This window comes from Danio rerio, chromosome 3 (genome assembly GCF_049306965.1).
Source record: "Danio rerio strain Tuebingen ecotype United States chromosome 3, GRCz12tu, whole genome shotgun sequence".
NCBI classification, from domain to species: domain Eukaryota; kingdom Metazoa; phylum Chordata; class Actinopteri; order Cypriniformes; family Danionidae; genus Danio; species Danio rerio.
The window spans coordinates 23724189-23739170 of record NC_133178.1 but is presented as its reverse complement, the minus strand read 5'-3'; the positions used below and the strand labels follow the sequence as shown (position 1 = coordinate 23739170).

The 14982-nt window shown below is 38.2% G+C and overlaps 1 protein-coding gene across 3 annotated transcripts; it reads right to left on the bottom strand.

The window, feature by feature from the left end:
* Positions 1-1092: 1092 nt before the first annotated feature.
* cbx7a (chromobox homolog 7a) lies at positions 1093-9595 on the bottom strand. 3 transcript variants are annotated; one of them, NM_001017853.2, is made up of 6 exons: positions 9323-9595; positions 8233-8276; positions 7586-7651; positions 7419-7485; positions 4832-5177; positions 1093-2392 (listed from the first exon to the last, which is right to left on the bottom strand). In NM_001017853.2, exons 1-6 carry the CDS (start codon positions 9389-9391, stop codon positions 1803-1805), a joined length of 1182 nt encoding a protein of 393 aa, NP_001017853.2. In that variant the 5' UTR covers positions 9392-9595; the 3' UTR covers positions 1093-1802. The 3 variants fall into 3 exon arrangements, with proteins under 3 accessions (NP_001017853.2, XP_073796769.1, XP_073796771.1); XM_073940668.1 differs by having other exon boundaries at positions 4832-6523; positions 6815-7485; positions 9323-9563; XM_073940670.1 differs by lacking the exons at positions 7419-7485; positions 7586-7651; positions 8233-8276; positions 9323-9595 and adding an exon at positions 6972-7014.
* Between the last annotated feature and the right edge of the window lie 5387 nt (positions 9596-14982).

Below are 14982 nucleotides of genomic sequence, written 5' to 3'. Positions count from 1 at the left end.
CAAAACATATATTTATGCACATATTTATATTCAAATCGTATATTTGTGCGTATATTTATATACAAAACGTATTTTTATGCATTTATTTATATTGAAAACTTGTATTTGTGCATATATTTATATTCAAAACGCATATTTTCGAGTATATTTATATTCAAAACATATATTTGTGCATATATTTATACTCAAAATGTATATTTATGCATATATTTATAATAAAAAGTTTGTGCGTATTTTTATTTTCAAAACAGATATTTGTGCGGATACTTATGTTCAAACGTATATTTGTGCATATATTTATAATCAAAATGTGTATTTGTATATATTTATATACAAAAAGTATATTTTTGCGTATATTTATTTTCAAAACGTACATTTGTGCGTATATATTCAAAACGTGTATTTTTGCATACATTTATATTCAAAACTTTTATTTATGCATATATTTATATTCAAAACATATTTATGCTGTTAATTATATTCAAAGTATATTTGTCTGTATATTTATTTTTAAAACGTATATTTGTCCATATGATTATTTTCAAAACGTATATTTGTGCGCATATTTATATTAAAAACGTGTATTTTGCATATATGTATATTCAAAAAGTATATTTATGCTGTTAATTATATTCAAAACGTATATTTGTGCGGATATTTATATGCAAAATGTTTATTTGTGCGTAATTTTATATTCAAAACGTATATTTGTGCTTATATTTATAATCAAAACGTATATTTTTGTATATATTCAAAATGTGTGTGTACATACATATACATATATATTCAAAACGTATATTTGTGCTTATATTTATATACAAAACGTATATATTTGTGTATATATTCAAAAACTCGTGTGTGTGTGTGTGTGTGTGTGTGTGTGTGTGTGTGTGTGTGTGTGTGTGCGCGTGTGTGTGTATTCAAACTATTTGTGTGTATATATATATTCAAAACATGTATTTATACGTATATTTATTATTATTTTTTTATGTTTACTCTGAACTTTTCCAAAACTCTTGTCATTTAAATGAATGGCTAAAAGGAATAAAAATGTAAATCCCTTCAACCCAAACAAATGATCATCACAAATCATTTAAAATCACCCACAACTTTATTTTTCCATTTATTTACTGTAAATACAAGCAAAAAAAGTGCAGTTGTCACATGTGAGAGCAACAACAGAGCTTATAAGCCAAATATCACCACGACCACAACATGTTTTTAGGCTCGGCTTTGATTTCTGCCATGCTAAAAGCACACCTAAAGCACATGTGTTCAGATGAACAGGATCTAGCCCTACAAAAAAGCGTCCACTGTAGCGGTTGTGAATGTAAACCAATACTGTCTCTTTAAAAATGCACAAAGGCCTCTGAACAGAGCGAAGAGAGCTCGGGCACAGATATGGAAACAAAGCCAGGTGCTCTTTCCTTTTCCCACCTGCTTGGTTACAGGACAAACAGGTGAGGTAACCGAAGTTCAGTCTTGGAGTCGGAACTTAAAACGGTTTCTTCTTATAGTTAGTGTAATGGCGACTGCTGGAAGAGTAGTGGTACGGATATGGAGATTTGCGTTACATGCTTGAAACCTTGGTGTACAGCATCACTGAGTATATTCAGAAATGTCATCCATCAACGGTTAACTTACCACAATGACACAAGGACAAACTTGAAGGAAAAATGCCTCGGAGGTGTCCTTACCTTGCTTGGACAATATCTGCTTCACTACTGTGAACTGTGTCGTTCACTTGGTCCTGACTAACTGTACATGTTTCTAATGAAATGCTCTTGGATTTCCTTGTCAATTTAGACCTCAAGCCCACACTCACTGAAAAAACCCTCTGCCGTCATAGCCTCTTTAAAGGTCACGGTCAAGGAATTTATGGTCACCTGTGTCACTATGACTTTCCCAGGATGCACTGCGGTTGTGACAGGAGTTTGTAATTGGTCAATTGGAACCTGGAATTCTGCCGTGACTTCAGCGTCAATCCCTTCCTTGTCTTTGGCCTCTGAACTGCCTACCTCAGCTGATTCTCTTACCTCCTCCTGTCCACATCTAGCGCTCAGACGCACCTCGATAACTGAAGGTCTGTTCTGTACTCTGTCAAACACACCTTCCTCAGCTCCTGACTTAGTGCACTTGTGTAATGATTGATCAGTGTTTGTTGTGTCATGCGATACCCATACACAGTCCTCGTCGCCTGCAGTGTTTGTGACTGGCTCATTCTTTTCTGTGTCTGTGATTGTACTGCTTTCTGGTGCTCCTATGGCTGTACCCGTATCTTCGCTTGGCTTCTCTTCTTGGTCAAAAATGGAAGAGCAGTTTTCGTCTTCCTTGATGGTGATTTCACTTTCCTGTTCTGCCGAAGAGTTGTAACCCTCGGACATCTCTTGACCTGGCAAAAAATGACAGAAACTTGGAATGAAGTTTTAAAGAGTGGTCAACCTAAACTTGTTGTCTCTATTTAACCCTAAATTGTTCTAATGATGTATGGCTGACTTTGTTCCACTTTTCCTTTCGATGTTGATCTTTACTGACCTACAACCTTGTGCTAAGGCACAGAATCGATAAATTAAATATTGACTTGATCTTCACAGAAATCCACTGTATCATTCTGAAGGATTCAATTGTATCTCGCTAGGCATATGGATTATTTTGTGACTACTTGAAGCAGCAAGCCCGAAAGCAAGTTTCAGAGCTTCAAGTTCTAAAAGCATTTAGGTCCAGAAAGGCTTTATTGTCCAGTGGTTCTGTCATCTACTTAAGCCTGGTTTATACTTCTGCGTCGAGTGATTGATGTGACCCATGGCGCCTGCCTTCCGCGTAGTTGTGCTTTTATACTTTTGCGCCCTGTTTTTGTAGCTCTGCAATAACACTTCTGAAACACTAGCTGCAAAGCAACAACTTTAATCATAAGGTAAACCCAAAACAAAACTTTCCATTTGGACGTCATTCACGAGACTCCACACTTGTAAATACTCGCCCCATCCGGCTTGTGTGGCTGTCACCTCCGCCCACACTCGTCAGCGATACCAAGCCGACCAATCACAGAGCTTGGCAATGCGACGTGTAGTTACATTTTTTGAGAGGTGCGTATCAGTGACGCTGACGGCCACGGTGAGGGCTATGCGGCCACATGTAGGCTGCTCTGGAGCGTACGCTTGATGCAGAAGTATAAATCAGCCTTTAAGCGTACTATTTCCAAGATATCACACCAGGTTTATGTCAATGATTGATTGTAAGACTGTCAAGACCTCGTCTTTGCCTCAGATGTCATGCTCATGGACTGCTGGCTCGAATGTTTGATGCACAAGTTGCATGAAATAATAAACACCAAGGAACCTTCAAAGTTAGAATTGAATTGTAGAGGTCTCGTGAAAAGCAAAGCCATGCCAGATGCTAAACTTCAAATAAGAAGGCTTTGTGACAATAGGGGCTTTCACATGTGGTAGTTACTGGAACTGTTATAAGAACTAGCTACCAAGAGCTATTGTGCTGGTGTTTTGTATTGCATGAATCTTCCTAATCAGCAAGTGAATATGTTGCTAGTTCTTATTGTGCAGAGATGGACCCTACTTTCAAAGTTTTCTAAAACAAAAAATAGTTCCTAGTTCCTACAGTGTACTTCAGACTCTAGTTTAGGGGTGTACAAACTCGCTGCTGGAGTGCAGTGTCCTGGAGAGTTTAGCTCCAACCCTAATCAAACACACTTAAACCAATTAATCAAGCTCTTACTAGATATACTAGAAACTTCCTTGCAGGTGTGTTGAAGCAAGTTGGAGCTAAACTCAGCAGGACACAGACCCTCCAGGACCGAGTTTGGACACCCCTGCTCTATTTCATAGGTCTCAAACTCAATTCCTGGAGGGTCGCAGCTCTGCACAGTTTTGCTCCAGCACTATTCTAACACAGCTGATCCACTGAATCAAGGTGTTCAAGAGTAGCCTTGAACACCGTAAATATTTGGATCAGGTGTGTCTGGTTAGGGCTAGAGAAAAACTGCAGAACTGCAGCCCTCCAGGAATTGAGTTTGAGACCTATGCTCTAGTTCTATGAACTATGAAAATTTCTTTTCAGCGTAAAAGCCACTAATGAGATCTTAAACTAAACACTGGATTTTCATAAGTATGTGGAGTTAACAACATGGACCATTGACAATTGAACACAATGTTCTTGAATAAATGATATATTGACAGCATGCTAGTCTGTTATTGTAGCGATGCCAGCTTTACATTGTCATGTCTCTAAACGCTAAAAACTGTGGCTGGTTGCTTTCCATGTCAGTCAGAAGGTCTCTGATCTTGGCTAAGCTGCAAAGTCCAGAGCTTCTTCGGTCTAAAGGTCAATTGTGTAGCTACCAATATTCAGCGTCACTGGCAGCAAATCTAGCATGGTGTAAATCACTAGTTTGATTAAGACTTGAGTGCTATAACAGGGTAAAACGGATGCTTAACTATTTTAAATGAGTCAGTCCTTCAGACCAAAGTCAAATGGGTTCAGAATACTTCAAATAAAAGTGAGTCGTTTCAGAAAATGAATGGTTTATGTTGTAGAGAAGCAGTCCATATGACATTTGGGATTATTTTATGGTGAAGACTGACTTGATTCAGTTTTTGTGTTTTGCAGAAGACTACATTTAAATTAACCTGATGCATTTCCATTTTAGGGTCAACTAGGTGGGATCTATTCGGTAGTCAAACACGTGTTTGCCGGTTGTCACTGTGATTCAGAAATATCTGCCAATATTTTTCAGAGTGGCCCTTATGACCCCTGAATGTGTTGCATGCAGTGTATCTTAGCAACAGTTGTCGTTTCGATGCCACATAACACCTACCACTCGGAATGTCCTGATGCACTTGCGTTGTGTTTTCTTCATCTTTTCTCATTTTCTTGACCTTTCTCTTCTGCTCGTCTTCATTCCACGCGTTCTCTGTACAGTCTTTTGCAGGAAGTGGATGTCTCATTGTCTGCTTGGATGGCTTGATGCCTTCAAAGAGTCTGGATCTGCACTGCCTGTTCTTGTACCTGTTCTTTAAGCGACGGTAGACAACACTATCTCTATAGCGCCTTCCGTTTTGGTCCACTTCGGTGCTCATGGAGCGGGTGAGTGACAGACGGATTCTTGGACTGGGTTTATCTGGAACCTTGTGTGCACTTCGAAGGTCCATCGGGTAGATGTTCTGTTGGGAGGGTTAAAAATGTGCTGTTTATATTGCAATATGCACTGCAATATTTGTCCTCTAGGCTGCTTTGTGTTGTTCTCTCTACAATACTAAAGTGTCATCACAACTGCTGTGATACTATATCTTGCAATCTAGATGGCTCTGCAGATGCACTTTTAGAGAATTTTCCTGGACCATGTGAGGATAAACAGCCCCCTGTTGATGTTAGGCCAAATTTGGAAACCGAAGCCAATAATGGACACAAACACACAGCGTTCAGGTCTTTCAGCAGTTCTGGGGCACTTTAGTACATCAGATCTGTTTTATTTTGTGTATCAGATTCTTGGATATATTATATAAAAATCAATATAACATTTTTTCGGCCATGGTACTCATTACAGAAACTGCACACACAGGACACAACAGATATTACTTAATAATGCAGGGTTTGTGCGTTAAAGGTATACATTTTTTTATTTGATGTTTGGTGTAATCTCAACTGAAAACAAAGAGCGGGCGGGACATAGAGTAGTCCCTCCCCTTTTAAAGAAACTGCCAAAAGCGTTTTGTTTTATCACCACTCTGCCACTGAAAGTAGTTGAGCTCAAAAGCATCAAATGAAAAGCAAATGAGAAGCATCTTGAAGGGGGCGGGGCATGTCAGATACTAGAGAGCATTTGATTAGTCAGGATTAGATGAGAAACTGAAGTATAATGTGACGTGGGAAAAAACGTCCATTCATTTAGGCGGAAGTGACAAACTACCATCTTTACATGTTTATATCAGTTTTATATCTTCTAAATGTGAATTGTCATTGTAGCTAGCTTACCGATATCCTCAAAGACTAATACTGATACTAACATAAAAAAAATGCTATTTTATTTTTACTGGACCTTAAAGCAAACTGCAGCCATTCTTATGCTCACACTTTTGCAGAAGCTACATACAAGTTTTTTTTAGTTTTTTCCTGAGAAGTAAAACAAATGTAACAATTCTCTTGTAAAAATGAAGCACAATTTTACCATAAAGTAACCATGACATTTCATCCTTCCAGGTTTAACACCGTAATATTCTGGGGATGAATGTTTTTAACATGTCTTGGTTAAAGTTAATATATTCATGTCTTAAAATAAGTGTAATAATGTTTTGAATAATTGCCTAAACTTACAATTTGAGTTCACACAATTAAACAATTTAAATTGATTTTGCAGAGTAACAAAGGAACGAACCAATCACATTTGGCGAATAGTGATCATATGGCGAAATTGGGAAATGTGTGTTCCTGTACTATCCTATATATACTTATATAGTTTTTCAGGAAAATCTCTTTGATTGGAGAGGATCTCCTGGCCATAGGTCTCAAACTGGATTCCTGGAGGGCCGCAGCTCTGCAGTTTTGCTCCAGCCCTAATCAAACACCACTGATCCAACTAATAAAGGTGTTCAAGACTACTAGAGACTATTAAGCAGGTGTGAGTTGGAGGTGGTTGGAGCTAAACTATGCAGAGCTGCTGCTCTCCAGGAATTAAGTTTGTGACCATTGCTCTAGGCCAAGATTTTAGCATATTCAGTTTGGAGTATTGGGTCTCGTCTTACTAGAGTAATGCTTATAAAGCACTAAAGGCCTTGCTGTATAGAACCTAGCATGTGTTGACTGGAGACCACAGAGGATTATTTTTGGTGAGATTAGAGTACCCTCAAATTTGTGATGTCAATTGTAGATCCGCAAATACACTGTGGATGTAGATAGAGACCCACAGTTTAATAATATACAACTTTTTGACATCAAAATAATGAAGAGTCAACTCATACCCGCAGAATAACTTGACGAGGTCTCAGGCTTTACCTCTTATAATATTATATTAAGATTATGTAGCAAAATTATGAAATATGTGCCCTGTACTGTCCAATAAAACCTGTAGTAATTTATGTTTTGGGGAGAATCTCTTTAATTGGAGAGGCTCGCTGGGCCAAGATTAATAGCATATATTTAGTTTGGAGTTTTGAGGTCTCATCTTACCGCAGTAAGCTTTATAGAACAATAAAGACTTTACTTCATATGTGATCAAAATAGTGTTCAAAAGAACACAGCCTGTGTCGACAGGAGACCACAGAGGATTATTCTTGGTGAGGTTAGAGTACCCTCAAATTTGTGATGTCAACTGTAGACCCGCAAATAAATTATAAATGTAGATAGGGCCTCACGGTTTAATAAAGTACAACTATTTGACATCAAAATAATGAAGATTCAACTCATACCCGCAGAATAACTTGACGAGGTCTCAGGCCTTTCTTCTTATAAGCCAGAGCTCTGTCCTTCTCTGCTCTGTTAAAGGAATGCAAAGGAATTAGAGATGGAAAATAATAATTATAAACCATTTGGTCCTTTTCTCATTAGTAATCAAATGTACCAGAGTGTAACTTACTTTTCTTCGAAGGCAAGGACAAGACGAGGGTCCAGGATGTTGTCTTCTGGTTCCCAGGTGCTGTACCTGACAGTCACATAGACAGACCCAAAGAGGTCATTGGAGTAGCACATAGCTAAAACAGTTTGAAGTGCAGATTATTTATTGTGTCCAGAATAAAAATGCACAGCCTACATTGATTTTTGTCCGATAATGTTTATTTGAATAGTTCAAGGCTATATCTTAATTGGATAACCAATAATCTTATAGAAATAAATACATTAATATATATATATATATATATATATATATATATATATATATATATATATATATATATATATATATATATTAATAAACCTTTTAATATCATGAAATAAACAAATAAATTACTATAAAGATGTATCACTGTTCTTTTGTTTGGATTATTATCTGAAATATGACTAGGGCATGACTCATTTTGTGTAATTCATCTAGACATAAATGTGATGTAAGAGGAAAACAATAAGATGCTTACATAGTTTTTTTTCTATTTAGTTTGTAATCTAATCTTTTTAAAGTGAGATGTGACCTTCACATGTTTTTTGTAAGATGCACCCACATACTGTGTCCTAGTAGTAGGCTGTATTTTGTTTTGTAAAAATGACCTAAATAGGGGAGCAACTTACTTAGGCGACCATCCTTGCCACTTTAAAAGATATTCCACATTTCCCTGAAACGAGAGCGAAAGAAGAAAGGAGTCACTTTCACTTTTAAAGTTCAGATGGAGACATACGTCATACTCCTCGACGAATCCATGATCCAAACACTCAGCTGTCCCTTTAAGATGTCAACACGCAGTAGTATTTTGACAGAAATTATACAGGATGAAACGGAGCCGTGCGCGCAGTGCGTAATGTGACGTGACCATGGGTGAGCTCGTGAGTTCCATTTAAAAAAAAAAAAAAACACAGCGACTTTCAGGAACATTCATGGGATGGAAATAGGTGGGGCCATGGAAACGCGTAAACAACTCATTTTGTGCAACGTGTGGAGCGGTGAAGGTCTTTCCCCCCTCATGCTCGAGCGTGCGAAATGAAACCGCGTGCACATGCAGCGTTAGTCATCATCATCATCATCACCAGCTATTACTGTACATTACAACATCTGGCTCTATATTACGCAGAAAATAATAAATAACAAAAACACCTACCAAAGCGATACTTACGCGTGCGTGTTCTATTATTAGACATAACCTATTTTGTTTATCACCCTATTAAGAAACGAGTTTATTCCGCCACTGATTCGAAGTGCTCCGATTATTTTGACAACTGCGCGGATGTTTACGCGCATCATCTGTGACCCTGCGCGCGTATAAATAAACTGCGTAGCCACGAAACGCGGCGATTTTCCGAGCGAAAAGCGCATCGATGGCGATGATGATGACACGCGCGCTGTTCTCACACACCCCCTCCATCTATAGCGCTCGCGATTCAAGCGCGAGATCTTACTAAAATTCACAAACTTTCGAGAATAACATTCAAGTTACCGCAGTGTTGTGCACACAAGAAGCTGTGCAAAGAGAAAGTTTCGAAATGTTACGCAAGCAGATGTGTTATTCACTCGTGAGTCATTCCTAAACTGCCAACAAAACAAAACTGCGCGGACTTTAGGGGATATTCATCATTTCAAAACAGAAAGCAAATAGAGCCTGCAGAATACTGTGCAGTAAAACAGCTGAACCAAGTCTATTTTAATGCGCATCAGCATCGTCCTTACTTTTCTTATCCTCTTCTTCGTTATTGACTCCACCGCAAACACTTGCTCTCCTATTGATGACAGCTCCATGTTCATGAGATCATTCAGTGCAGCAAAGAGTTTCTGATCTCTTCCGTTTTTCCTCTTCAGAGGATGAGATGTCGTCGAGATGTCCCGCGTAGACTCTGGCAGTGTGTTTTCTTAGGATTTAAAGCCGTCGGAACTCTTAGTGCACCTTCGGGTCCGCTGCTCGTCCAGCTCTGAGTTTTAAAATCTGCGACACATGTACGCACTGGCTTTGCTTGGCGCGTGCACGCTCTACTCGCGCGCGCCCACCCACTTCTCCTTATGGCAAGCCGACTTAGCATTTATTTTATTTTTTAAAGGTTCAAGACACCCTGGAGTCCTTTTTAAAAGATTCGAACAGATTTGTGTGTTAAGCATCAGTTAAGGCAACGTTAGCACTTGTCAGCTTTAATTGTGGGGAAAACCGAATAATTATGAGCTTTTGTCAGCTAATTTTATTTTCTGGATTTAATTTTTTTTGGGCCGGGATCAAAAATGGTGACTTAGCGCAAATCTGATAGTGCAGTGATTATGCGTCGGTTTCTCATTATTATTATATTATCCTATGAGAAGACCCTGCTTCTTAATTATTAATGAGAGCACATGCTTTCCGAAGGCAAGGCACTTAGCAATATTTAGAAAACGGCAAAAGTCAGACCGAGTCCCAAATCAAACTTGCAGCCAATCAGCAGTAAAGCATCATTCACAATGCACATGAAAGCAGAGCATGTTTGTTTTCATCACTCACATTAACAGATAAGGGGTTGCGTTCGCAAGCGCATACTTCTATATAAGTAGTATGCAAACTGATTAGTATGGCCAAATTCATAGCATTCGAAAAACAGTATGATAAAACAACCCGGATGACCCTCATACAATGGAGGGTATGCTATCCCATGATGCCGTGCGAGAGAATTTATGAGTGAAGCGTTGTAACTGACGCAGGAAGGTCATGTAATAATGACAAATAGTAATGTGTAAGCTGTAATACATCTGAGTTCCATTTGTACTACTCGCATTCATACTATATATACACTTTTCTAATGGTCATATAGTAAACTCAAATTTAAATGAATGTAGTAACTACTTGAGTATAGGCAATTTTGGATGCAGCCAAAGCTTTCATACAGCATGGCAAAGTAGTGCAGCAATGCACAGCGTAAGCAGATCTGAAGCAGGATTGATCCTTGCATGCATGATCGTGTTGGTGTGGAGGGATCTGCGTGACCCATGGTGCCTGCCTTACGCATAGTCGTGCATTTATACCTCTGCTTGCTGTTTGTGTTGCTCTGCAAATTTCTTCACAGGTGTTTTTCTTTTTCTGAATGTTAAAAGTAGCTAAAACTTGCTTATTTAGAGCCAGGCCCTTTTTGAAAATACCGGTGAATTCGTTTCGGCAATTTTCTGGAAAGGGAAGTTGTAACATTACTTGTAATTTGCCGGAATACTGCGCTCATTGCGGGAAAGAACGTGTGCAGTCTAGAATGCGCTGCCGTGAGACGTTTACTTCAGCCAATCAGAACAGTCAGACGCATTCACTTCCTCGTGGTTTATAAAAATAAAAGCCTTTGAATATTTTTCAAGTCACATTTAGCTGCTAGATTTTAGTCAAATAACATTTATATGTTTCTTTTTAATGTCAGCTGTGTAAATAATTATCGATAAGATGCTTATGATAAGCCGTTGTTTGTTTAACTTTAAGCTCTGCTTCCTTCAGTTGTGTGACGTGTCACGTGTGCCCGTGAAGCATCCAGTGAGCGCCAGCACACCCATATTATGAACATCTCGACATGCGAAAGTGTTTCTTTATAAATTTTTATTGACGTTGTTCACAATACTGATTCATCCACAGAGTTTGTAATGTAGTCAAATGTTAACGATCACAAGCGCAGCCGTTTAGAGCTCATTTCTTGTTAATGAAGTCAGAATTTACCCGTATTTTGGAATGGATGTGTGAATGCTCTTTTCCAGAAAAAGAATTCCATAACGTCCTCGCCTGTGTGAACAGCGCTTTTTAAAATTTTCTGGTAAAGTCATTCCGGAAATGATTCGGATATTTACCGGTATCACTCTGTGAAAGGAGCTATGGAGTCAGTTAAGATACAGCAAGCCACAAATTTCAAATCAATTTGGCCTGTGCAGTGGTTAAATCAACAGGTTCTCACATACTGAAAGAAGGGTTAGTATACCTAGAGTTATGCACGTTTGCACAGACATTTAGGGAAAAAAGTACAATATAACTGTAAAAAGAACTAATTACAACAAGTGACAAGCGTAAGAATGTCTAATGCTAAACGCTGAATGTTACCTAGGATTGCCATACTTCGCCGTCCCTTCAGCACTGCACCGAGCACGAATGGCCACGAGAGTTCGCGCGCGTCAAGGAAGGAGCGCGACTGTTTTTGCCGAGAAATGGATATGAAAAACGGGAAAAGGTGGTCTCTCTCTGTGCGATAAAGACGTATTAGTGCGATGAGTCACTTTTGAGCTTCCCATCGGGTCATTGCAGATGCTGATGTAAAGCCCTGTATATAGAAACGTGATCTACGGAAACACATACACCTAAAAAAGAAAGTACTTAAATTGTGTTTTCCGAGAAACGCGCTGAATAACAATGATAAATATCCCGGTCCTTCCCGGAATCTGCGCCAACAGAATTCCAGAAAGTTCTGCTGATTTCTAGAGAATTCCAGCGCCCCTCATTTATACACCTCCCTCCCTCCCTCCCTCCTCGCGCTGCTGCTGCTGCTGCTGAGATCCCTGTTTGGTTTTATTCAGTGCATTTACTAAATTTAAAATAAATCCAGCGTATTCCGCTAATTATCCCACACTAAGCAGAAAATGGGAAAAATTTAAATTTTAGTTGAGTACTTTTATATTTAGTAGTTTAATGACAACGACGTATTAATACAGGCAAAACTTACACGCATAAAAGCTCGGTGTATATACCTGTAGGCTATATAAATATGTTCCCCTCTTGGACCCCAGATGGAAAACCCCTGCATAATGTTTCGATTTCTTTAAAATTGTTTTCCATAGAGAGAGAGAGAGGAAAAAAAGTTTGTAATTCTTTTAACCTGTTTACATGCTTTCCAGTATATACACTCACCGGCCACTTTATTAGGCACACATTACTAGAACTGGGTTGGACCCACTTTGCCGTCAGAACTGCTTAAATTCGTGGCATAGATTCAACAAGGTACTGAAAATATTGCTCAGAGATTTTGGTCTATATTGACATGATAGCATCACGCAGTTGCTGCTGATTTGTCGGCTGCACATCCATGATGTGAATCTCCCATTCGACCACATCCCAAAGGAGCTCTTTTGGTTAGAGATCTGGTGACTGTGGAGGCCATTTGAGTACAGTGAGCTCATTGTCATGTTAAAGAAACCAGTCTGAGATGTTTTACGCTTTATGACATGGTGCATTATCCTGCTGGAAGTAGCCATCAGAAGATACACTGTGGTTATAAAGGGATGTACATAGTCAGCAACAATACTCAGGTAGGCTGTGGTTTTGACACACTGTTCATTTGGTACTAATGGGCCCAAAGTGTGCCAAGAAAAGATCCCCCACACCATTACACCACCAACACCAGCCTGAAACGTTGATACAAAGCAGGATGGATCCATGCTTTCATGTTGATGCCAAATTCTGACCCCATCCGAATGTTGCAGCAGAAATCGAGACTCATCAGACCAGGAAACGTTTTTCTAATCTTTTATACTTCAATTTTGGAGTGTGAATTGTAGCCTCACTTTCCTGTTCTTAGCTGGCAGCAGTGGCACACCCAGTGTGATCTTCTGGTGCTTTTGCCCATCTGCTTCAAGGATGGACGTGTTGTGCGTTCAGAGATGTTCTGCATACCTCTGTTGTACCGAGTGGTTCTTTGAGTTACTGTTGCCTTTCTATCAGCTCAAACCTTTCTGGTCATTCTCCTCTGACCTCAACAAGGCATTTGCACCACAAAACTGCAGTTTCTGAAAACTCAGACCTGCCTGTCTGGCACCAACAACCATGCCACATTCAAAGTCACTTAAATCACCTTTCTTCCCTATTCTGATGCTCAGTTAGAACTGCAGCAGATCGTCTAGACCAGGGGTGTCCAAACTTTTTGGGCAAAGGGCCAGATGCAAAAAAACAAATGTTGTCGCGGGCCAAATTTTACATACATCACACAGACACGCATATATATAAATAAATAAATATATATATATATATATATATATATATATATATATATATATATATATATATATATATATATATATATATATATATATATATATAATATATTTTATATATATATATATAAATATATATATATATATATATATATATATATATATATATATATATATATATATATATATATATACACAGTTGAAGTCAGAATGGTTAGCCCCCCTAAATTGTTAGCCCCGTTTATTTTTTCCCCAATTTCTGTTTAACGGAGAAAAGATTTTTTTCCCCACACATTTCTAAACATATTAGTTTTAGTAACTCATTTCTAATAACTGATTTATTTTATATTTGCTATGATGACAGTAAATAATATTTGACTAGATATTTTTAAGACACTGCTATACAGCTTAAAGTGACATTTAAAGTCAAGTTAACTAGTCAAGTTAAGGTAATTAGGCAAGTTATTTTATAACAATGGTTTGTTCTGAAGAATTAAGGGGCTAATAATTTTGACCTTAAAATGGTTCATAAAAAAATTTAAACCGCTTTTTATTCTAGCCGAAATAAAACAAAAGTCTTTCTCCAAAAGAAAAAATATTATCAGACATACTGTAAAAATGTCCTTGCTCTGTTAAACATCATTTGGGAAATATTTAAAAAAGAAGAAATAAATCAAAGAGGGGCTAATAATTCAGACTTCAACTGTGTGTAGATAGACAGACAGACAGACAGACAGACACAGACAGACAGACAGACAGACAGACAGACAGACAGACAGACAGACAGACAGACAGACAGACAGACAGACAGACAGATAGATAGATAGATAGATAGATAGATAGATAGATAGATAGATAGATAGATAGATCATAACAAGAACTGCTGCTTAATTGAATGCATGTAATAGCGACACCCGGTGGTTATTTATTGAATTACGTTCATTTTTGTATAGCGGGCCAGTTTCTTTTGATATTTATAAAAAGCCTCGCGGGCCGCCACAAAATTGATTGCGGGCCGCAGATGGCCCGCGGGCCGTAGTTTGGACACGCCTGGTCTAGACCATGTCTACATGCCTAAATGCATTGAGTTGCAGCCATGTGATTGGCTGATTAGAAATTTGCATTAACAAGCAGTTGTACCTAATAAAGTGGCCGGTAAGTATATTGTATTATTAATAAATTGATGTTTATTAAATGTCCCTGTCTTTACACATTAAGCCACTTAGTTTATAATCACTATTCTGTTTTAGCTGGAGATCTTGCACATTACTGAGGTTTATAAGAACATCCGTTTCACAGACGATTATTTTCTATTGTGTTATAATGTTCCATAAAGTGTGAAAAACGTTGTGAATTTATAAATGTCCAATATTTGTGTCTCATTCCAACTCTGGATTTAAATTGAAAATTAAATATGCATCTTTCTT

Bases quoted from the DNA above. Each gene is read 5' to 3' on its own strand.
- cbx7a (NM_001017853.2), bottom strand. From the start codon at position 9,391: ATGGAGCTGTCATCAATAGGAGAGCAAGTGTTTGCGGTGGAGTCAATA. The intron at 7,652-8,232 runs GTAAGTTGCTCC...TGTGACTGTCAG, and splicing joins TGGCAAGGATGGTCGCCTAA to GTACAGCACCTGGGAACCAG. The intron at 7,486-7,585 runs GTAAGTTACACT...TTCCTTTAACAG, and splicing joins GTCCTTGCCTTCGAAGAAAA to AGCAGAGAAGGACAGAGCTC.